Source organism: Mixophyes fleayi, chromosome 5, assembly GCF_038048845.1.
Source record: "Mixophyes fleayi isolate aMixFle1 chromosome 5, aMixFle1.hap1, whole genome shotgun sequence".
Classification (NCBI taxonomy): domain Eukaryota; kingdom Metazoa; phylum Chordata; class Amphibia; order Anura; family Limnodynastidae; genus Mixophyes; species Mixophyes fleayi.
Genome location: NC_134406.1, coordinates 21,411,976 through 21,436,842, shown reverse-complemented (window position 1 = coordinate 21,436,842; position 24,867 = coordinate 21,411,976). Strand labels below are relative to the sequence as shown.

Here is a 24,867-nt window from a genome sequence, read left to right as displayed (position 1 = left end):
CCCCATTTCTCTTTTCACTTCTACCTACAAAATACTTGAGCGGCTTGTCTACAACCATCTCAGCAGCTGATAACTCCATCATTGATCCTTTCCAATCTGGCTTACACCCCCTCTAAGCCACAAAAGTCACAAAATGATCTTCTGTCAGCCAAATCCATGGCCCACTTCTCCCTGTTTTGTGGTTCACCTCCTACCTCGCCATCTGCTCCTTCTCTGTTCCCCAATCCATCCTTCCCATAGGCATCTCACAGAGTTCTGTCCTTGGCCATCTGCCTTTTCTTTGTATACCTTCTCTCTGGGTGAACTTATCAGTTCCTTCGGCCTCCAGTATCACCTCTATGCCGACAACACTCAACTGTATCTCTCATCTCCTGATCTCTCCCCTTCCCTCCTCTCTCAGGTGTCCAGTTGCCTCTCCACCATCTCCTCCTGGATGTACTTATGCTTTCACAGGCTTAACATGGCCAAAAGTGAACTAATTGTCTTCCCTTCATCAAGAGACTTCTCCCCCCGACTTCTCTATCACTGTTGACAACATTACTATCTCCTCTGTTCCCCAACTCTGCTGCCTGGATGTCAGTCTTGATTCCTCTCTTTCCACACATTCAATCTCCCACCCAATTTTGTCGCTTCCAGCTCTGCAACATCACCCGTATCAGATCCTTCCTCTCCCAGGATACCACGCAAACTTTTATCCACTCACTGATCACTCATTGTCTCAACTACTGCACCCACTTACTCTGTGCCCTCTGCATCCACTCACTCTGTCCCCTCTGCATCCACTCACTCTGCCCCTTCTGCATCCACTCAATCTGCCCCCTCTGCATCCTCTCACTCTGCCCCCTCTGCATCCTCTCACTTTGCTCCCTCTGCATCATCCTCTCACTCTGCCCCCTCTGGATCATCCTCTCACTCTGCCCCCTCTGCATCATCTACACACTCTGCCCCCTCTGCATCCACACACTCTGCCCCCTCTGCATCCACACACTCTGTGCCTCTGCATCCTCTCACTCTGCCCCCTCTGCATCCTCTCACACTGCCCCCTCTGCTTACTTTCACTATGCCCCCCTCTGCATCCACTCACACTGTGCCTCTGCATCATCTCACTTTGCCCCCGCTGCATCCTCTCACTCTGCCCCCCGCTGCATCCACACACACACTGTGCCTCTGCATACTCGCACTCGGCCCCCTCTTTATCCTCTCACTCAGCCCCCTCTTCATCCTCTCACTCTGTCCCCTCTGCATCCTCCTCTCACTCTGCCCCCTCTGCATCATCCTCTCACTCTGCCCCCTCTGCATCCTCCTCTCACTCTGCCCCCTATACATCCTCCTCTCACTCTGCCCCCTATGCATCCTCCTCTCACACTACCCCCTCTGCACCTCTGCATCCTCCTCTCATTCTGCCCCCTCTGCATCCTCCTCTCACTCTGCCCCCTCTGCATCCTGGGGGCCAGGAAGAGGGGGGAAAAAAAAAAACCTTACCAATCCGGCGGCGCCCAGGACCCAGCATCCTCCTCTCTCCTGCCGCTTGTCACTGAATGTTGGGCGTGATGACATCAAGCTCGACATTCAGTGAGAATCCCTTTAGATTGTAAGCTCTAGCGAGCAAGGCCCTCTTCCCTCCTGTTCTCATTACCTATAACTTTTGCTAATCAGTTACCAGGGCCTGATTATCCAATCGGCTGACTAGGCTGCTGCCTAGGGCGCAAGACTTTTTGGGGGTGCAAAATTATGACAGGGAGAGGTATAAACTAAAACTCATTTTAAAACATAAGAGAATAGTTTTTCTGCAAAGTAAACATGCATGAAAATGTAGTAAGGTTTTAATCCTGATGAACTCCTATGGTAAAAAGCCTGACGACAATGAGTCACCCTAGAGCGGGCACTTGAGGATCAGCGAGTAGGAGAGACAAGGACGATGAGAGGCGCAGGCGTGGCAGCCCCCTCCACCTCCACCTCTTCATCTTCAGTAGTGCCCGTTCGAGCCTCCATTCTGCTATAGAGTTCTGGTTTTAATGAAAAGGAAGCCAGTGGCACATATTGCTGTGACCCTTCTAAAAAGCCAAGTAGAGCTGAGTTTTGAAAATACTGGAACATAAACATTGGTGGTGGTGGGGCAGGGTATAGGCAGCCGGATTTTAATTTAAGGACAAGTTTGTTTTTACCTAATGAGGTAGACAAGGGGGCACTACGAGCGTATTCGTCTAGGGCGACCCGAACCCTTAATCAGGCTCTGCCAGTTACAATGTGTCCTACTTGGGCTCTCTGTCCATTGAGCACCCGGAGGAAACCCACGCAAACATGGTCGGGAATTGAACTCATGACCCCAGCGCTGGGAGGCAGAAGTACTAACCACTATATTATATAATATATATATATATATATATATATATATATATATATATATATATATATATATATATAAATAATAATAATAATAATAATAATAATAATATTCTCACTTGTGTATATGACACTGCATTCCAGTATTATATTGTGTACAAATATGGTGATGAGTCTTTCAAGTCACATCTCTAGACAATCACAGGGTGTACACACTTTTACACCTGTTGCACTTCTGGTGAAAATTATACTGTTTTTGACTCAACATATACATGTAAGTATGCTTCTATTGTACTTGTGTACACCTTCTTCTGTGCACAAATGTGTTCAACTACAATTGAGCCCTTATACGAATGAAAAATAATATATATAATGCACTAGATCTTTTCGTTATGAATGAGTGAAATTTCAGCCTGAGCCGATTTACAAACAAGACAGAGATATGTGCGTTTGCACTAATCTGGATTAAACAGTCTGCTTGTTAACTGGATTAGGTCATGATGCCCAGATGACCCCATTTGAGTTCCCAGTTGGATTTGTAGCAACGACTGGAAAACGACCCGGCTGCCTGTCACTGCATCAGCCGATCAGAAGAAGCCACCGTACTGCAACATAACCACACAAATCACTGCATTCATCTAAATATTCCATTAATAGTAATAAATTAGGGCTGAGGGCTTTGGGGGGTCGCCCTGGCTGCGGGCATGGGAAGATGTGTTGCGGCGATGCAGGGTAGCAGCCCTTGATTAAATCAGATTAGCAGAGATTATGCAGATTACTTTAAAAAACAGCTAACTGCTATTGTTAGAGTGGCTTTGGGAAAGTGGACGAGGAGGCTGTGGCAGAGGAAGTTCCTACTTGAGGGAGTTCGGTTTACAGGACCACTGAACCACAAGTAAGTCCTCATGTAGGGACCCTCTGAGTACTATGACCAGTTCCAGAAAGGCTTCATCGGCATATATTGTCCCTTTTTTCCCCCATCAGAAAATGCCGGTAATCAATATAGAAGATCTAACGGAAAAGGATAAAGCAAAAATGGAAGTTGAACAATTAAAGAAAGAAGTGAAGATGGAGAGAGCGCTGGTGAGTACAATCTGATTACTGGGGGAAAGTTTTAATAAACTTTGCAAACTTTTTTTTTTTTTTCTAACTCTGATCTGCAGCGCTAGACATGTAAAGATTCCATGGAAACATTGTAACACAGACCGGGATGTGCAATTTTCCCTTTAATAATATAATTGGATATTTGAGATGTTTCTGCAGGTGACGTGTGAGATTGAGCCTCACTCCATAGAGCTGACACCTAGGAAACCTCTTCATCTTTGACATTATTTTCCTAGAAATAGAAGAAGCAAAAATAACAGTGGGGGGGGGGAAAAAAAAAATAAAAAAAAATTTACCACTGAGTTAAATAAACGATCTGAGGCTTTGTGACTTGGCGACATCTCCCCCAAGCCGCCTGTTGAAAAGCAATAACTCACTTCTTGCGAAATATAATGAGTACATTAACTTTGGTGCTCCCGGGGACCCCTGCCTGGCGGTATTTAAATTGATCATTTGAACTGGAAATCAAGCAGTGCTGGGGAAGTTATGCCGTAATTAAACAATGTTTTCCTAATCTTAGAATTGCTGCTTTTGAATCCAATCTGTTGTTGTGTTGTTTCCTCCAACGGAGCCAATTGTAAAATGTTTAGCCTACTGAAACAATTGTCAATGCAAAGTGTAACAACAACAATTGCTAATCTTTACTCAGGGGTTTAAATCAATTATGTGATAAGCATTTTATACACCACGAATTTATGTGATAAGTGCATAGAAATGAGTAAGTAGAATGCAGTAAATAATATGTCTTTTGTTGGAATTTTTTTATATTATGGTGCTAAAAGGAATATTATTGCTTAGCCTCTTGTTGTGTGGATCATTATTAATGTAATAATGGAGAATAAGACAGCCATACCATCAATCCTATTACTGTAAGCACTCAAATCTTATCCTGCTTTAGACAGATGTTCCATGGTTTAAACCAGGTCACACAGGAAAAGTAGTAAGATATACAATGTATCAGTATTTCCCAGGGTAATCTCTCATACTCTTATCCTATCTGTGCATTGATACTGTAGAGTGGAGTAGCTATTTCCACACTTAGGGGTAAATGTATCAAGCTGCAAGTTTCCAGCTGGATTGAAAAGTGGAGATGTTGCCTATAGCAACCAATCAGATTCTAGGGCTTGATTCATTAAGGATCTTAATTTGAGAAATTTCTTATTTCAGTCTCCTGGACAAAACGATGTTACAATGCAAGGGGTGCAAATTAGTATTCTGTTTTGCACATAAGTTAAATACTGACTGTTTTTTCATGTAGCACACAAATATTAACTTTAAATTTCAGTGCACAAATAAGCTATCAAGTATTTGTGTGCTACATGAAAAAACAGTCAGTATTTAACTTATGTGCAAAACAGAATACTAATTTGCACCCCTTGCATTGTAAAATGGTTTTGTCCAGGAAACTGAAATAAGAAGTTTCTCAAGTTAAGATCCTTAATGAATCAGGCCCCTAGTTATCATTTATTTAGTACATTCTACAGAATGATAGCTAGAATCTGATTGGTTGTTATAGGCAACATCTCCACTTTTTCAAACCTGCAGTTTAGTAAATATACCCCCTATGTCTGTAACTAAGATTTTTGGGGAATGGGTTTTGGATTAAAGGGATATGGGTCATGCTAAAGCTTGTTTGATGGACTTTAGGTAAGCTGTTCTGTAGTTAGCATTACTGTCTTGCAGTCTGAAAAAATAATGACAGCTTAATTGGCTTCTCCACTTTTCAAACCCACCAGAAAATCACAGCTTGATCAATTTAACCATTGGTCACATGATTTTTGGATTGATAAATTTCCTCTGGATTAAGCAAATTGAACATCAACCTGATCATCTCTATTTGTTTCCTTACCAAGGTTTCTAAAATGTGTGAAGAAATCAAGACTTATATCGAGGGGAACTCTGGAGAAGACCCCCTTGTAAAGGGCATTCCAGAAGACAAGAACCCATTTAAGGAGAAAGGAGGATGTGTCATTGCTTGAACCCCCTAGGACTGTTTTCTTCAGTCCACAAATGGTGTAGATGTCTTTCTGTCTCTCATGTTTATAGAACCCAATGCTGCACAGCGTGGAACCAACTAAAGGACTGTATTTAATTCCCAAACAACTGCACTCTGTGTTTTCCCACCCATGGACTTCCTGTTCAAAGACCCTAGGTGTAACGTTTTGTTTTATGGGTTGTACTAGATTGTTTTAATAAAAATATGTTGTCTGTAAATCAAATTACCTTTATTCCAGAATAAAAAATATAAGAAGAATGTATGGTTATGTGCGGATATATTATCACATTAGAAAACCTTTGTTGTGTCATATCAAATTGCATTCAAGTGTGATTATTTAGCTCTGTGCACTGTAGAGCCGGCCAATGCAGTTTATTGATCTACTACCCCCTCATATTCGGGTATTTGGCAGACATGGAGTACTTTCTTCCATTCAGAGGCAGAGGGGATCACAGAGAAAAAGAAAAAACACCAAATATTGAGATAAAAGTGTTCTGCAGACAACTGTCTAAACCTACCTAGCTGGTATTCACAGGCTTTATAGAGGACAAATAACAAAATAAATTGTAGTTCAATGGGCTTAAATCAATAAGGGCCATGTCATGTGAATGTACACAATGTAATTTGTAGAATTTATAGTGGTCTCACAAAGACACAAGCTTGCAGCTAACATGCTTGTCTGGAGATTCCCACATAGTCATTTTAAGTCTCTATTCACATCATTGTATCTCAGTGATGGTTGGCAACAGTCAGAGCAGTGACCACCTAAAATGGTCACCTATGAGACAACTAGTAACACCTTGGGCCTGATTCATTAAAGAACTTAAATTAAGAAGTTTCTTATTTAAGTCTCCTGGACCAAACCATGTCACAATGCAAGGGGTGAAAATTAGTATTCTGTTTTGCACATAAGTTAAATACTGACTGTTTTTTTCATGTAGCAGACAAATATCAACTTTAAATTTCAGTGTACAAATAAGCTATCAAGTATTTGAGTGCTACATGAAAATGGTCAGTATTTAACTTATGTGCAAAACAGAAAACTAATTTTCACCCCTTGCATTGTTTCATGGTTTTGTCCAGGAGACTTAAATAAGAAACTTCTTAATTTAAGTTCCTTAATGAATCAGGCCCCTTATCTTTTATTTATTATGACACTGAAATTAAGAGTACAGTGATACTATGAAAATAACCCGGTCATAGTAGATTAAATGGCTCTAAGGTAATCTTAGATTAAACGGCTCTTTAGATTCTGTAAACACATTGGGGCTAATTGAATAACAAAATATATGCTCAAAGATGCTCTAAGCCATATCCACCAAGCAGATGCTTTCCTTTACCTCTTAAAATCTACTTGAAAAATAAACACTGTTAGGAAACTTTAATAACAAGTATATAATTATACATTAACCCCTGAAAACAAGTATACCCAAATAAACAAGGATGGTATAAATATACCTAAAAAACAATAAATATCTTTATTACAATTTAATAATAACACAATGATTATGGTGTGATGTAAACTTGCAGTACAAATTATGTACTATATTGGTATTTAAAAATTACACGGTTCAAGTAAACAGTCTGCTAAATGGCAGCACAAATCTACATACATCATTCAAAATGTTTTAGCCTGAAGTATATACAATTCACATAGATATGAAAAACAGTCATCATAATTAATTATAAGGTTAATTTTACAGGAACATACATATCCCAATATTGTAAAACATCTATATACTGCACCTGATCTGTTTTATACTAGTTCACAAAATCATATAGCATAACCAAGGCTATTAGTAAATAATGGTCTATTATTCTTATTGCTGTTGAGTTTGCCACAGTGCTCCACAGTGGGGAGTGTGTGTGTGTGTGTGTGTGTGGAAGGGGGAGCATACACAGAATAGGGACACATAAGGTAGACAAAATAAATGCAGACATGAAAACAATGAGTAGAGGGGGCCATGCACATTATAGAGCTTACATTGCAATTGGAAGAGGGCTTGATTGAGACAAGAGGAACGAGTGTGGCTGAGAGTGGAGATGTGAGCATGCATTAGCTTGGTAGTATAGGTGGGAGTAGGGTATTCTCTAATAAAGAGATGAGTCTGATTGAGCATGGTAAGGAATTCCATAAGTGGGGAGCAGCGCGGGAGAAGTCTTGTAGGTGGCAGTGAGAGGTGGTTACCAGAGAAGAGACAAGGCGCAGGTCAGAGGTAGATCTAAGAGGCTATTATTAAATGCAAGATTAAATATCAAGTTAGCTGGACAAATCACTAACTAGAGCTCACATAATGACTCAAATAGAAGGGGAGGCTTCTAAAACCTGATTGGCTGCTATAAATTACAGCACCGTATTAATAAGATAACCCTTTGAGTTATTTCTCTTATGTTTTCTATATGGTAGCAAAAAATAGGGTCATCTTATACCGGCCACACAAACCCAGATCTGGGGGTAAATGTATCAAGCTGATAGTTTTCCGGCGGGTTTGAAAAGTGGAGATGTTGCCTATAGTAACCAATCAGATTCTAGCTGTCGTTTTGTAGAAAGTACTAAATAAATGATAGCTAGAATCTGATTGGTTTTTCAAACCTGCCAGAAAACTCTCAGCTTGATACATTTACCCCCTGGACTTATAGTGGAACATACGAATATGCCTTCAAATTGGTTGTACATATGAATGGACAATTGGACAGATTTGTTTGATAGGTAATTGAACCAAACAAACAGATCTCGCAGCACAATTGATCACTGACCACAAACGGACACTGATAAAACCACAATATGAACAATACAAACATCAACGATGATACGATTTTTGTCCTGGATAGTAATTACCCTGGGACCACACTTGGCAATACTGGGACCATTTACTGAAATGTGTCGAAAGTTTTACATATAACTCTCTGTAACCATTAGTTCCCTTCAAGACTTTAAAGCCACATGTGAGTACACAGGAAATAATCATCCTACGTATAATACGTAGAGAACTAATGTTCTATTTCCCATAATGCAGTGTTTCTGCTCTCTTTACAGCGTGTATGTGAAAACTTTCTGAAACTTTCATTTTTTGACTCATGCTGCCCACAAACCAATTTTCCCCAGATGAATGACCACCTCCTTGTATTTACAGGGCACTTTGGAATCTGTCTATTTTCTTTCCTCACTACCACATAGGACATTTCCCGTGACCTTCTGACCTGTGATAATGGACAACGGCATCTGCGCTGTGCGTAGAATCTTCAGGGCTCATAGATGCCCTTAAAGTCTCAAAGATTTGTCTGTCCCCAATTTAATGCTAATCAACTGCACAGTAAATGCTTCTTCAGGTACGGTTCTCACTATGTAGACCTTTTCTTTGACACTATAAGTTAAATTTATTCAAGGGCAATATTTAAAATACAAAAAAATACACTATAACCAAACAGATCCGATTTTAAATTTTTTGCAACTCCCGAATGTAAACCCAATTCCCCCTCTAGATGCGCTAAATGAACTAGTTCTGGTAGTTAGTATAAAAATCAGATCCCCATCCTGGAGCCTAGTGTACAAAATTCTATTACTGGCACCATCATTGAATTTTAGTCCACCAAAGCTCGATTAGACAGTACCATGGATGGTATGGTTAAAAGAACTGTAACACCAAAACATTATCTTTGCTTACTGGTACTTAGCACAGGGGAATGTCATGCTAAACGTAGTTTTATGTTATCCTTTGTGCAGGCTACAGTGGGCTATATCTGTCACCTCTTGTCTGCTGCCGGGACAGTTTTCGCCCTTTATGGACCTGACCACAGCCTCACGGACATCATCATAACCTACCCCAATGAAGACACACTTATCTCTAGGGGTATATTTACTAAACTGCGGGTTTGAAAAAGTGGAGATGTTGCCTATAGCAACCAATCAGATTCTAGCTGTCATTTTGTAGAGTGCACTAAATAAATGAGAGCTAGGATCTGATTGGTTGCTATAGGTAACAACTCCACTTTTTTCAAACCCGTAGTTTAGTAAATCTAGCCCCTAGTCCCTATGTCAGGCCCACGGGTTATTGTATTGTGAGAAAATAATCACACCTCAAAAAGAAGACAGAGGAGCTCTCTGATGGGAAAGAGGAAAGAACCCCGTCTGGGTTGGTAAAATTTTGGGCTGTTCTGCACAGCCGAGGGTCAGGTACAGGATGCTCCCCAGCCATTCTGATTGTGCTTTATCATAAACACGATCGACACCGCCAGGGAGCATCCTCTGCTTGTCTCTCAGCTGCTGCACAGTTATTGGGTATGCTGTCATACCCATCAATGACTCTTATCATGCTGATTGGTGGATGATGCTGGACATTCACCAATCAGAGTGTTAGGAGTTCCCTATACACTGATTGGCGAATGGCTGGATCTATACACCTATCAGAGTGCTGGGGCTGACGATATGACACAGTGTGACTTGATCTCCAGGACCTGCACAGGATGATGAAATGATGATGATGACCAGAGGAGAGATAAGAGGAGCACAGTATCTCCCAGAGAAGATCTCTAAAAAGTAAGCAGCAATGATAACAAGTAAATGAAAGAAACCAGTTACCAATAATGGCACAAATATATCTGACACAGAACTCTGCACTGATCCTCTCCTTATTCCTCCACACTGTAGACACATTTATAATATCACAGTAACTGGACAGCTATGGTTATCAGTTTAGGTGGGGGAAACGATGTTATTAAACTTTGATAAAGTCTATTTTAAAAGTTGGCTGTCACCCGACAGATATAAATGTATGTGAAAGGATGACCCTATCGTACTGCGAGCTCTAACATGTCTCCATTTAGTAGCAACATCGCCCGCCCATTGTGGCTAAGACATTGAAAACTGCAATCAGCGAATATAACCTTGCCACCCAATGTCTCAGTGGGATTATATAACTATGCTTCCTTAATGCATTTTAATATTAAATTCATTAAACACTCAAAATGCAACTTAGAAGACTTTTCAAGTGTGTCCAAAGTAATTGCGCAGGTTATAAAGTGCCCTCGTCTGTGATTTTGGCATCTAAAGTCTCACACAAGGCACCCCATCATTATTAATCAGTACAGGCAGCTCTGCTTACCTAAGTCTGGCCAGAGACAGATGACTTCACCGGAGGATTTTTGTATAAGTCAAGATTTGCACAAAACTTAAGGTTTTCTTTAGCTTTTCTATCAGTATTTTGCCTGTGGCATATGCCCTTGGCTTGTTTCGTGGGCATGCGCGGCACAAATTTGAAGATTTTACGCTATATGAATGGGTGCAGGTGTCTACACATGGACCCCTGTGAGGTTTCATGCTGACACCTGTGGTGTGAACTGCACAACTATTTATGCTACTCAATTAAAGAGCTGGGGCCTGATTCATTAAGAATCTTAACTTGAGAAACTTCTTATTTCAGTCTCCTGGACAAAACCATGTTACAATGCAAGGGGTGCAAATTAGTATTCTGTTTTGCACATAAGTTAAATACTGACTGTTTTTTCATGTAGCCCACAAATATCAACTTTAAATTTCAGTGTACAAATAAGCTATCAAGTATTTGTGTGCTACATGAAAAAACAGGCAGTATTTAACTTATGTGCAAAACAGAATACTAATTTGCACCCCTTGTATTGTAACATGGTTTTGTCCAGGAGACTGAAATAAGAAGTTTCTCAAGTTAAGATCCTTAATGAATCAGGCCCCTGGTGGGGGCACAGCAAACATAGAGGAATGCATATGCAGGGCTCTTAGAATAGGGATAGTCTGCAGGAAAGTCCTAAATATGCTGTGCTAGAGACGTAGCATAGTGGTTATATTTTCAAAACAGACTCCTCAATTGTCAGCGAGTTTCTTTTTTGACCGCGTTAAGGCATTTTAACGCTGTTTTTTTTTCCCATGAAACGGTCCTTTCGCGCTCCAGTAGAAGGTCTATTGAAAGTATAGGGTGTGCGAGAGGCAGCTGCGTTAAAAGCTATTCAATTGTTTTTTAACGCTGCGCGTTAAACAGGAAAATATGCTGTTTTATCTCGCACCTATTTGGGGTGTGTTAAAAATAAAAAACCTCTGAAAAGTATTTGAATTCATGTAATAATCTGGAAAAAAGTTAAACTTATGTTTATCACGAATGCCTAACATGTGTAAGTTGATTTTCTTGTGAAAATTAATGAAATAAAATAAACATAAAATAAAATATAATAAATAAAATCATTAATTATATTTATGTATGTTTTTGCTACAAATATAAATGTAGTAATGTGTTTTCACATGGTATAGATGATTGTATGGTAAAAAATAGTTCAATTAAAACATATGCTAAAGAAAGTACTGTAATGAAGATATTAGCAATGTGTAATGCAATCCAATGTATGGAAATGTATGCATAACCTTTTTTTTTGTGTTATACGTGACCGCGTTAAAACTCCCATTCACTCCCCTAAAAACTCGCAAACACAATGACTAACGTGCGGGGGCAGCGTTCCCTCTTTTTCAATTGAATTGCAGGAGTTTTCCCGCTGCGCTAACTAAAAATGGACGTTATTGGCGTTAAAATCCCGCGGGAGATTTTTTTTTTTTCATGCTGCGGGGAAAAAAAAACAAACTCGCTGACAATTGAATACCCCCCCCCCCCCCCAAGGTGAATTTTGTCCTTTGATTGTTTTAAAATGTAGCAATTACCAGAGAGCTATGATAGATTTTAGTAAAATAAGTTGATCAAAAAAAGCAATTTACCCATATCTCTGGGTGTCCTTAAGCTGAGAATACATGCAGCAGTATCAGCCAAATAGACAAATATTGCCATGTGTGCCCCCAATAAAAACCAGATAATAATCAAATCAAATTTGATTGGGTAATTTCTGAGTATGTTAATTAATGTGACCGGAAGTTGACCTCAGGCGGCTTATGTATATGGTCAGCTTCCAACAGCACTAACAGAACCAATGTGGTCCAAAAGCGTCCAGTTGCTCCCCCCAAGCGATGAATGCCAGATCTCATCCAATCTGGCCACCCACGTGTGGAGCCAAATCCTAAATCTTGGGTCTAGACCAAGAGGCATGATTGGCAGCTCCGTGTCCAGCATAACACATATACATACATTTAAAACCTCAGAAAGAAATGTTTGTCATTGCTTTTTCATTCCAAACCCTTTACAATTTATAATTTCAGAGACCATTTTTTTTTTTTAATACTGGCTTAACTGCTGAATCTGTCTCCTCCTTCACTGCACATCCACTCAGTGGCGGATCCAGGGGGGGGGCCCTAGCAGGGGCTTGCTGCCGGCGGCTGCACACTGTGCAGGTCCGTTCAGCAGTTACAGTGTGCTGCCCGGTTGCTCTGATTGTGTTTTAAACACAATCAGAGCAGCGGGGCAGCACACTGTCACTGCCGAGCGGACCTGCACATACTGTGCAGCCGCCGGCAGCCTTAGAAATTAGAAAGGGGGCGTGGCCTAATTCACCCGGGGTATAGCAAAAGCCTGCATCCACTGGCACCAGAGGAACTGTCTGCAAATAATCAGGCAGTCAGATTAAATAAGTAACAAGTCAAATGTAATAAATGACTAGTATAATAGAGGTTATATATGACGGTCCACTTAATTGGTACCTGTTAATTTATTGTGATAGGTGCATTTTAATCAAATATACTTAAAGGGGGATGTCCAGTTGAAAACAAAAAATTGCAACACTTCCCGATTTATTAAACCAAACCATTTCTAATTTGCAATAATTCTTTAAAAAATATTCTTATGCCAACAGTCCTCTCTGCAGTCCGCCAGTTTCAGCTTTCTTCTCCCATAGTAACCAATATCGATGGAAGAATAATAGGCATCGCCATATGCTTCCCAGCTATGGGTACATACCCCATGGTACTACTTATATGGAGTTTTACATTTAATGTTTGTAAAACTAAAATAAACAATACAAGAGCAAAGTAAGGATATTTTTTATTTTTATCTATAGTATAATAGAAAATATTTTTGGTAGTTAAATTATGTATTGGCCATTTTTAAAGCCGAACGTTCCTTTACCCGTGTTGTACAGTTAGAATAATTAAATGGGAAACACATTATGAAGCACATTCAAGGCACATTGATGCAAGAGTCAGGGCTATTGAACATTCACATTAAGGAAGTCTGGATTGTAACCCTCATCCTTAGCAATCTTTTTGAGGTAACATCTGGAGCTTGTTGCCTAGGGAGTAAACACCCCTTTCTGTGCATCCTGCTGACCCGTTCCACCATAAACCACGACCTCTGTGGTTTCCTGAGGAGGGAAAAAAAGACAGGATCAGATTATTCTGTCTTGTATGATATGCATTGAGGAATCCATGATACTACCATAAATAAGACTAATCCTGAACAACATGTTCCTATTCAATAGCCCTGATCTCATAAATACTAACACAGGGAATCAGGGCCGCCATCAGAAATCGTGGTGCCCAGTACAATGAAGCAGGCAGGGCCCCCCCCCCCCTCCCCGATGACCTACACCCACCATGACCCCGCCTGATGACCCCCCTCCCATGAACCAGGACCATCTTTCCTACTGGGCACTATGGGCAGGTGCCTGGGGGCCCAGGGGGAAAGGGGGCCCAAGGCAATGAAAAAAAAAATCCTGTAGAAAAAAAACCCCAAAAAATAAAAATTACCTTTTGTGGTCACGATCCAGCTCCCTCCCTGGTCCTCTCTTCCATACACACATATAATCACTTTTTTTTTTACATAAAGTATATATTATATATAGACTATATACTAATTTAGTATATATATGATATATGTATGTGTGTATGTATATGTATATATATATATATATATATATATATATATATATATATATATATATATATATATATATATATTAGTATTAGGGGAGAGGGAGGGAGAGAGATACTTCTGACCTTAACTGTTCCACTGCTGAAGCGTCTTAGCTGCTGCCTTCAGTCTCTCTGTCACAGTGACAGCCAGGCTGAAGATAGCGGGCCCCCTGATCAGGGCCATCTTAACAATATTATGGGCCCCCGGGCAAAGCAGTGCACCGGGGCCCCTACATGTATGTATATATATATATAGAGAGAGAGAGAGAGAGAGAGAGAGAGAGAGAAATAGATATAGATGTATAGAGATACAGATATAGATATATAGAGATAGATAGATGTACTTGCTCAGTGACCCTTGAAGGGTTTTTTTGCAGGTTTTTTCTTTTGCAGGATTATTTATTCTAATTAAGAGCCATGCCTATGGGGCCCCCTTGCCAGTGGGGCCCCCGGGCACCTGCCCATCGTGCCCAATGGAAAAGATGGCCCTGCCCCTGATGTGCCCCTGTACCCCCCCCCCAGGGAATATGTACTATCCATGCAGGGACTTGTAGTTTTGCAAACGCTGCTTATCCCTGTTATATATGATACACTCACAATAATATTATGAATAGAGTCACAGATTGTTACAAACAACACTGTCTATAACACGTTTCAATTCTATATATCATCTCCTATCTATTCTATAGCTATCTAAAAAACCCATATCTATCTCTATCCTATGGTAAGCAAAATAATAGATAACTTACAGTGCTGCAATTGTTACAGCTGACTGAGCCACTGCCAAGACCAGCAGCCATGTGCTGAAACAATGCTATATAAACTATACATCAACCTTCCCTGGACCAGCCGATGACGTCACTCTGTCATGTGACCACAGTAGTCTGTCATCGGATATTGTCCAGGAAGAGGAGAGCACGACTGAAGTTTGCAACCTTGTTTACTTGGCAGAGTGAGTGCAGACAACCTCTAACGTGACTATTATACCATTCTGCATTACCCCCCTGCTTACATAGCAGTGATATAACCTGTGTAGTTTGTATTTACTAGTACTCTGTGAGAGCAATGCTGCATATACATTATCTGGTTACATTGTGTCCTTGTCACATCGCAGGTCATAGTCCTGAGGACGGATCACTGTAGCTATGGCTCATAGACTGGGCTCTCTACATATTCTCAGAAGCAGGCCCGGATCTCTATGCAGGCTCTTGTCCCTATCAGCCTCTGCTAGACACTCAGCCCCCCAGGCTGCCAGTGCCCTGTACACCCCGGAGCACAATGCAATCAGGGAGTCATTAAGAAAGGTACATTATATGCACTATGTTACAGGTCTGACTAAATGCAACTGCAGTGGGATGTACTTGGATCATGTATTTAATTTTACAAATAATTCAATCAATGCTAGCAGCTGGTAATTAGTCTGAATCATGAGTATTTTATTAGTACATAGTAAATGCATGTTTACAGTGAATAACTGATAATAATTGTGGACATGACTACATGCACATTACTTTAACTCCTTGAAAAGGTGATTGCAAATCTTGGGCTAAGGCATATCAGTAACTAGTAAATGTAATATCATCTGAGCAAGAAATATTCGGTTTTTTAAGTTGATAAAGCACTGACATATGGTAAAGAAGACTCGGAGTTATCTTTTTTACACACACTATGGGCCTGATTTATCTTCAGACGTAAGTCCCGTTTCATGCCGTATTTTGAGTGAAATTGGTCTGCTCATGCGCCAGAAACGGACCTTACACCAGTGAACGCAATTGCATCCAATTCATGACCGCATGCAAATGTCACTTCGACAGTCTACAACTTGAGGGGCGAAACGAGTGTGAGAGGGTGGACGTACGTAGACAATGTACTGTAAGGGCGTGCTGTGTCGAGAACACACACATTTGTCCGATTCAATCTCTTGGCATCTCTTAGTTACATGTGTTTTAGCTGTTTAATTTCCACCAGCTACAGGACAGGTGTAAGTGCTGACTGATAGTGATGATTGACACGTATAAGTGCCACAATATATGTTTGCAAGATAAACTGTAATAATGCATTTTATGTACAGTAGGCATTAAGAACATCTCGATTTAGGTATTTCATGTAAAAGAAAAATTTAAAAACTAATTTTTTCTTTACATATGTTTTTTTTATTGATTATAGAATTAATGGCTTTACATTTCTTTTATAAAATCTTTTTTTTTTTTGCATGTGTTCTGGTGGGACGTTTTATTGCACATGTGCGTGTACTGCAGTCTGTTGTGTCTGTTTGCATACAGCAAGTACCATATATATCCAGAGTGTACTTATACCCAGATTCAAATGGAAACGTTTCTGAGATCCACTTGTACTTGGATACGGACGTGCATGTAACGTGCGGTTTTATTAAGTGCAAGTTGTGTTCCAAGATGTACCAGGCCCTACAATCGTTAGTTCTGTGTCTCCGTTAATTACCAAGTACCATTGCTTTAGTGATTAAATACCTCAATTAAAAGCCATTGTTTTAATCGTTTGTATGACATTAACCTGAGATTCATTTAGTAACGGCAGAATATTCCTAAACACCATGCATTCAGTTATGCAAAAATGCACTTATGTGTCCAGGCGCATAAATAAATCACCTGACGACCAGTTTCAAAAATGGGGGGTAAAGCTCTGCACAAATATTTGTTTATTGTGAGCCCAGATGGAAATGGGAATGGTGGAAACAATGTGTTTAGGAATCTTGCATTCAGCAAGGAACTTCTTATTCTCAAAATTAGCAGGAGCTATTCACCCTGCCAGGATTACCAGTATGAATACCATGGAGATTAGTTGAGAAACACAGTCTTTATTTAAACACGGATCACACAGGTATAACTAAAATGCAGTCAATGGTAAAACAACATACAAAAGGTGGAGAGAAGGCACAGAACAGCGGTATAACCAGGTTTAGCTTGGAAACTGGAGACACTGTATACCGGATAGAAAGGGTAAACTGCAGACACTGATATCAGAATATACCAGGTTTAGCTGTGAAGCTGGAGATGCTTGATACCAAGCACAATAATATGACTGCAGGCACAGGATAGCAGGATTACCAGGTTAAGTAGAGGAGTTGGAGAGCAGGCACAATAGGATGACTGCAGGCAGTCACAGGAAACCAGGATTGACAGGTTTAGCAGAGGACCTGGAGACCAGGCACAATAGTATGATTGCAGGCACAGGAAACCAGGATTACCAAGGCTAGCAGAGGAGCTAAGAACACATGATGATTCATGGGAGAATCAGACAGAAGGAAGGTCAGGCAAGCCTGGGTCAGAAGCTGGAAAAATCCACAACAATGCCAGGGGGTAGAAAGGGGCAAGGTCAAATAAAGCCGGGTTCTGGGTCACAAGAAACCGGACAATGGAACAAGCAGAAGTCAGATACTAGGGAAGAACAGGACCAGATCACAGGAGTTTCTCAGAGACCAGCAGCAGAGACAAATGATGAACTGGCACAGTTTTGCTGGAACAGGCAGTCTTACAAATGCCAGTTACAGATAATTAGGATCCAAGTCCAATGATGAGATGTTAACCTATTGCAGGAAGGATCTGAAGTAGGCAAAACAGAATCCACAGAGAAGATGCTGTACAGCAGCCGGGGGCAGTTCATGAACCCCCCAAAGTTACTTCTATCTAGACACACTTATCGACCCGTCCGTAATGTTTTATATTTGCAAAGATAGATGTATGATATCACAAAATAACTATGTCATGCAAGTGCGTTTTTTTGCACTTTGAGGTTTTTATCAAACCTTCTAAAAAGGAAAAGTGGAGGTGTTGTCCATAGCAACCAATTAAATTCTAGCTATTATTTTCTAGAATGATAAATGATAGCTAGAATCTGATTGGTTGCTATGGGCAACACCTCCACTTTTTCTTTTTAGAAGATCTACCATTCTATTTATTCTGATCATGGCAGAAATGTGGCAATATTTTATTGGCCAATCCGACAGTGATTAACTGAGGGATTGAACCTCTGTCTGTGTAGTGTTAATGTAAACATCTGTTAAGAGTGTAATGTGCCCCCACTTCAGCTGCAGCTTTGAAGTCTCCGTAAGTGATTTGAAGACATTTCTTGCCATTCTTATCACTGTCGTTGGCATATCCTGAGTTCTGCTGCAGAGGAAACGGACAGGATAACTCTCTTCCACACGTGTACAGAACAGCTTGTCGCAGCACTTTCTTGTTAAAAAAAAACCAGATGCAATATTTAGCTGACAAAATATAATGAAGTTGTAGTTTGCAAAAAACTTTAAACAATAGGCACGGTCAGGTTTGAAAATGCTTACATTTCTGCCTGTGTTCTAATTTATCCATGTATGATTGTGTGGGCTCATCAGGAGATGAACAAACAGGCACAAAGTAAATATTAAAATTGTCTCTCATCATCATCATCATCATCATTTATTTATATAGCGCCACTAATTCCGCAGCGCTGTACAGAGAACTCACTCACATCAGTCTCTGCCCCATTGGAGCTTACAGTCTAAATTCCCTAATATAGACACACACTCACACACAGACAGACAGAGACTAGGGTCAATTTTAATAGCAGCCAATTAACCTACCAGTATGTTTTTGTTTTTTTTTGTTTGGTGTGTGAGAGGAAACCGGAGCACTTGGAGGAAACACACGGAGAACATACAAACTCCACACAGATAAGGCCATGGTCAGGAATCAAACTCATGACCCCAGTGCTGTAAGGCAGAAGTGCTAACCACTGAGCCACTGTGCTGTTCTCATTTGGAACATATTATAGGGCGTTTGGCAGCCTTTTAGAAATTTAAGTCTCACCATTGTACGAACCAGAGCTGTCCAATTGGATGTTGACAGACCTACGGCCCTCCCAGGCATTGTCTTTGTCCCCTACCTGCTCTGGAAACCGCCATGGACTCTTTTGTCAGTAGAGAATGGAAAATGTAGCACAATTCCCAAGCAGTGTGTCAGAACATATACGTCTGTCACAGCGAATGGCTTTATATGACACAGGAATTCAGGGATAACAGGAATAAAAAATGTGTATATATAGGTCTTAGTTTACATATGGACTATATTGAATTGGTAATTATGTAAATTAGCTCCAATATGATTTGGTTAAAAAAACCAAAAACATTTATTCATCAGTCTTTTTTTTTATTTATTTTTTTTAAAACAAGTCCCATGAGTACTTGTATCAACCAGGGTCATCTTTTTCATTGGGCACGATGGGCAGGTGCCCGGGGGGGCCCACGGGCAAGGGGGCCCCATAGGCAGGGCTCTTAATTAGAATAAATAATCCTGCAAAAGAAAAAAACCTGCAAAAAAAACTTCAAGGGTCACTGAGCAAGTACATCTATCTATATCTCTATCTATCTATATCTATATATGTATCTCTATACATATATATATATATATATATATATATATATATATATATATATATATATATATGTAGGGGCCCCGGTGCACTGCTTTGGCCGGGGGGGTGGTGTGCTTCTAGTGGCTCCCACCCCCCTGAAACCATCTGAGGTCTCCTCTTTCGGGGGGAAGCATAAGTACCAAGGGGGAAGCTTCGGCGGAACCCTTAGTTAAAGGGACCCCACTAGCCTTGCGGCGAAGGGGGTCTGGAGACCCTTGCCCCCTAAGGGTCCTTATGAATCCGGGGGTCGGGGATAGAGGGACCCTTCCTCTTTGGAGGAGGGTCTGAATGGTACGTAAGAGCAAGTTTTTTCAGTTACTCACTTATTTTTACGAGCACTAGGGTGAAAGCACCATTTTAGGCTTTTCAAAAAAGCTGTTTATTATAAGGGTATTAGAATTTATTTTTGCACCCTGTGTAAAAGCTGAACTTCATAGTCTTCTGTGTGATATTGAAGGATACATGAATTTTGGCTTATATTAATCTTGGGTGATGCATGCATTTACTGCAGCTTTAACTGCTGTTACAATAATGGGCCTAAGTCATTAAGGAGAGCAAAGCATAAAAAGGATTATGCTTGCACCTGGGCAAAACCATGTTACATTGGAGGTGGAAGTAAATTTAAAATTTGTAGACAGATTCATAGTTGGGACAGGGCATGTCCTAGATCAACTTTAAAGTTCGGTGTAAAAATAAAGTTAGCAAGTATTTGTGTGCTAGATAAAAAACAGCCAGTATTTAACTTATGTGCAAAATAATAACTAATCTTCACCCCTTTCAGTGTAACATGGTTTATCCAGGAGCAAACTTACTCCTTTTTTTTTTTTTTTGCTTTGCTCTCCTTAATAACTCAGGTCCATTGTGTCTATTAATGGGATCAATGCTCCCTATCCCTACACTTTTCTGAATCCTTGATTGACCTGAAACAAAACTTGGCCAGTTTGGTGAATGAAGAGATGAGGGATACAGCCTAATACCTGCCAGTGTGCAAATATCTTCAGGTGATCTCTTTAAAAGATAAGGTACAAGACTTTCAGAGTCACCAGACAATAATCGTTTTAGTACAGTAATTAGTATTAGGAAGTTGCATTAGCATTGTGGTGCTGTTTGCATCAACATGCTTTATGAATTTGTAATTCACTACATCAATCTTGCTTCCTCTAAGACGTTTCATTTTTCTATTGTCATAGACAGGATGTGTTTTAAAAATAATAAAAAAAAATAAAAAAGCCTTGTTTGTATGTTTGTAGCTGGAGCTCTTTGTTTCCAAATGGATTTTATGTAATTTCCCTCCTTATTTTTTTTAAAACAGACCACCCTTCCGCTATGGCATTTCAGTGCTTCGAAAATGATTTAAAAATGCAGGTTGTGGTGGAAAAATAACAATGCTCTCAAATTACATTTACATTTTATAGCTGAGCCCCAATGGTTTCTAATTCTGTAGTTAAGATTCAGAAGACAGCGTGTTCTGTTCTTTTCCTGCTCATAAAGCTGCTCTACCACCGAGAGCCTGAGCCGTTATTCAGAACTGGCAAATTCATTTTCTTAACCAACATTAACTGGTAGCGAGAGACCAATTACAAGCCGCACTCTCTTGATTGTGTCTTGTGATTGGTTCTCTCGCTCAGACCCCTGGTTTCAGCCGAGGCTGGCGGGGGCAAACGCAGGATTTGCAGAAGGGGGTTTCCACACCACGCCACCAGTGGGCGTGACCAGCATGCATGGGGGCGTGGCTATAATTTTAGAGAATGCTTGGCTCCAACTCTCTCTATGCCCATAATATACATGGGCAATGCTGCGTGCACTACTGTTAGGTGCATTCAGCTCTCTCTTTTGAAGCAGAGCCGTGTGAAGCGGGGGCAGGGTGCAGCTACCTCAATTATACAGTGCCCCAGGCTTGGAGGGGCGTTTCCAGGCACTAGCACCCCTCCCTTGGTTTGCCTATGGCTGGACAGAAAGAGAGGGAAACTGCTGCATGTAGCCAGGGGTCCAGCTTGAGCCACCCTAAAATATTTTCCTGGATGGTAGTGTAGGTTTAATGCATGTTAATTTACTTTAACGGAATGTATAGAACATGCAAGAAAAGTAGATGAAAATAATTTTGCTGTGCTTTATTGATGTTTTATACAATAAAAGCAAAAACAATTTAGAACCAAAATAAAAAATACACTTAAAATGCGTTAAAAAGTGTCAAACTTTTTAATGCAAGTTTTCTTTTTCATGTCTTTCATGCACTTTCCCTCAAAAATTAAATGGGTGCATGCAAGCATAGCCTAAAATAGAGATCCAATATAGATTATGCATATCGATCTTTGTGGCATTGTTAACCGACAGTAAGTGTTAAAAACATAGACTCCCAGTTTACAATGCAGGCTCCACGGGATGACCCCCACTACTAGTTAATATGCATGTTGTGTAAGTGATAATAGCTGTAAGCACAATATTAGTCGGTTTTCTCTAGAATGGTGTGTGTTATTTGCTGTACAGTGGAATTAGTCTGTACTGTTACTGCCACATTTAGGAAATCCGCATTACAGGTACACTTTAAATGGTGTAGCTGACGGGTTGCTTTCGCTAACTATAATAAGACAAGGCAACTTCTGAACAGAACATCTCGGTGATACCAAACGGTAGTCGCCTGAAAATGTCGCAATTTGAGTGCAGTTTCTTTTGACAAAATTTCAGCATTTCATAAACAATCTAATGGAAGATGGAAGTAAATAAGTTTAATAAATATGTTAAATAAACAGAAAATATTTTTTTTTTTATCCCAAAATATATAATACTAAAATAGATTGTGAGCTGAGAGTCCTGGGGGACGCACTACTGCAGTCAGATCCACATGCTAAGTTCTGCACACTAACCTCTCCTGAAACACCCTGTGCTGCTGTGAACATAACAATAATCTTATTGGCTGGAGGATATTCTCTCTAAACCCACTTCAAAGCTGTGAATATCCTGGATGTGTGGGAGATTATAATACTACTATATGGTGCTTAAGCCCTAGTCAAAATTACAAAGTTCCTTTCTGGGTTTTTTACTACAAGGCACCATTGAGAACACTGGTTAATATTAGAGATGCTCACTGACACCTGTGAAGTGGTTTTGGATCTGGATTAGCTTCGTGTTTTGGTTTTGGCAAAACCGCCCTCGTGTGTTTTGGTTTTGGTTTTGTATTTTTTAGAAAAAAATCCTAAAATATGCTAAAATCACTTAATTTTGCTCTTTTTTTTTTTTTTGTTCCTACATTCTTATTAACCTCAATAACACTAATTGCAAGTCATTTGCAGTCAATCACCTCACAGGTCACATTATTATTTTCATACACTTTCGGACAAAGACTGCAGCGTCCTGGCTGGATGGTAAGCGACAGAGCAACGACACAAACACACGGCAGTTCCTAGCACATCTAGGACACATTGGCACACAGCAGTGGGAGAAAAGAAAAATGGGGGTCTGCTCTTCCTCCCAGCCCCGTGATGTTGGATTTTAAAAAGGAATCCAAAACTCGCGAGATCCGATGACGTAACAATGACGTTTTGCCTCGTTTTCGATTCCGAGGGCGCGCGACAGTACCGAGCTGGCTCGGATCCCCTAAGTTCGGGTGTGTTCGGTTCTCGAGGAACCGAGCCTGAGCATCTCTAGTTAATATTTGCAGTTCCACGTTTTTGTTAGTCATTGCTGGTGTCCTTACTGAGATGGGCATTTTAACAGCCTAGCAAATAATGGAGAAAAGAGCATAATAATGTGGTTGTTGATGGAGGTGATTTATCTGCAGTGGATAAAAGGATGTGACTCACGATGGAGGCAGAGACGTCTTCCCTCTGATCACGGAGGAATTTCCTGTTTCATACAACTTGCCATAGAAAAGATAACAATAGAGACGTACTAGAGGACTGTAGTTATGGAGAGTAAACAAACATATATCTGTCAGCTTTAAGTGCAGTACGGATCCCACTCTCTTATTATCAGGCTTTATTATTGTCACTTTCTAGTTTTCTCCTTCATATTCTTGTTTTCAACTGGTTTATAGAGCATAAATATCTATAGGCCCATATTAAAAGGCGTTTATCACCTTCAGATGACTTTAATGTAGCGACTTTTATGTGCCTTCCTGCATCTTTCACTAAATAGATGATTTATTTCTGCCTTTCTGTGCTTTTCCGTCATGTATCTATATCATCAGGCCGAGTTGTTTAATTTCGTCGCTTGGGATACAAGACAACTATACTCCACTCTCTTCATTAGTATCTAGGGAGCAGTCTTGCTGATAATATAAAGAAATTGCTGAAACAACAGAAAGAAAACTAGAAATAGTATTTAGTTGAATTGGGAGGAGGTCATGTGTAAGCCAATCAATTCATGTAATTTTAAGGTGGAAAATCTCTATAGGCTTGGGACACAGTTTAGCACCGTTTTAATATAATGGCGTACAGTTAAATATATTTGATTTTTCATTAAAATGATTATTGGAATAGTAGGAAGCGTATAAGAATACAACTGGACCGATGTGTTTATTCATTTGTAATATACAATAGTTTTGCACAGCAACGTCATGAGAGATCCAGCATCATAAATGGCATGAAGGTTTGGGATCCTGATCTATATTAAACCCTGCTATATATATATATATATATATATGTAATTAATTAGTCTTGTACAAATCTGGGTAACCATGGTCTTGTTGCCCCTGGCACCAGGTTCAGCCCCATAGAATGCTGTTGTTGCTTAATATAGACATTTAAGTGGGGGAACTTGTAAGCACCGTGGGGTTGACCACTGCTTTTATTTTCTATACGTTAATTATCATTTGTTATCACAGTGGTAAGAAATGAATTAATGTATCTATTTATTGAAACTGATTAGCCTGGACAGCGGCTCTGAGAGGAGCTTTCATCGGCAAATAATCTATAGTGCAGGTTCTTATAGACCTGCGTAATTTGCAGTGGGTAGGAGCACAAAAGGCTGCCGGAAATGGATATGAAGATCCCTCTCCTGCGATGCTCTCCAGATAGACCAGAACGGCTAACGCTGAGCTGTCGGGTCAAGCTCCGAATTTCCAAGCTTGATAAATAGGGCATAAAGACAGTCCCCATAGACACCTATGGGACTGGATTGGCGATCGAGGAGGCTGGGACCGCAGCAGATGTCTCTGATCCTCTAATAATAAATAGCCTTTTCA

The 24,867-nt window shown here is 40.3% G+C and overlaps 2 protein-coding genes across 3 annotated transcripts in view; both read left to right on the top strand.

Annotated features, from left to right (window-relative positions):
- The first annotated feature begins 3,042 nt into the window (after positions 1 to 3,042).
- Positions 3,043 to 5,701, top strand: GNGT1 (G protein subunit gamma transducin 1). 2 transcript variants are annotated; one of them, XM_075211799.1, is made up of 3 exons: positions 3,043 to 3,238; positions 3,328 to 3,426; positions 5,301 to 5,701. In XM_075211799.1, the coding sequence occupies exons 2-3, from the start codon at positions 3,331 to 3,333 to the stop codon at positions 5,424 to 5,426; spliced, it is 222 nt and encodes a 73-aa protein (XP_075067900.1). In that variant the 5' UTR covers positions 3,043 to 3,238; positions 3,328 to 3,330; the 3' UTR covers positions 5,427 to 5,701. The 2 variants fall into 2 exon arrangements, with proteins under 2 accessions (XP_075067900.1, XP_075067899.1); XM_075211798.1 differs by lacking the exon at positions 3,043 to 3,238 and having other exon boundaries at positions 3,245 to 3,426.
- Positions 5,702 to 15,109: 9,408 nt separating this feature from the next.
- The window catches only part of LOC142158128 (putative acyl-CoA dehydrogenase 6), a 115,101-nt gene continuing 105,343 nt past the window's right edge, over positions 15,110 to 24,867 (top strand). Inside the window, exons 1-2 of the mRNA XM_075211797.1 lie at positions 15,110 to 15,210; positions 15,373 to 15,562. Coding sequence (XP_075067898.1) covers positions 15,404 to 15,562 — 159 coding nt within the window. The 5' untranslated portion in view covers positions 15,110 to 15,210; positions 15,373 to 15,403. The remainder of the gene's footprint in view (positions 15,211 to 15,372; positions 15,563 to 24,867) is intronic.

Bases quoted from the DNA above. Each gene is read 5' to 3' on its own strand.
- GNGT1 (XM_075211798.1), top strand. From the start codon at position 3,271: ATGACCAGTTCCAGAAAGGCTTCATCGGCATATATTGTCCCTTTTTTC. The intron at 3,427-5,300 runs GTGAGTACAATC...TTCCTTACCAAG, and splicing joins TGAAGATGGAGAGAGCGCTG to GTTTCTAAAATGTGTGAAGA.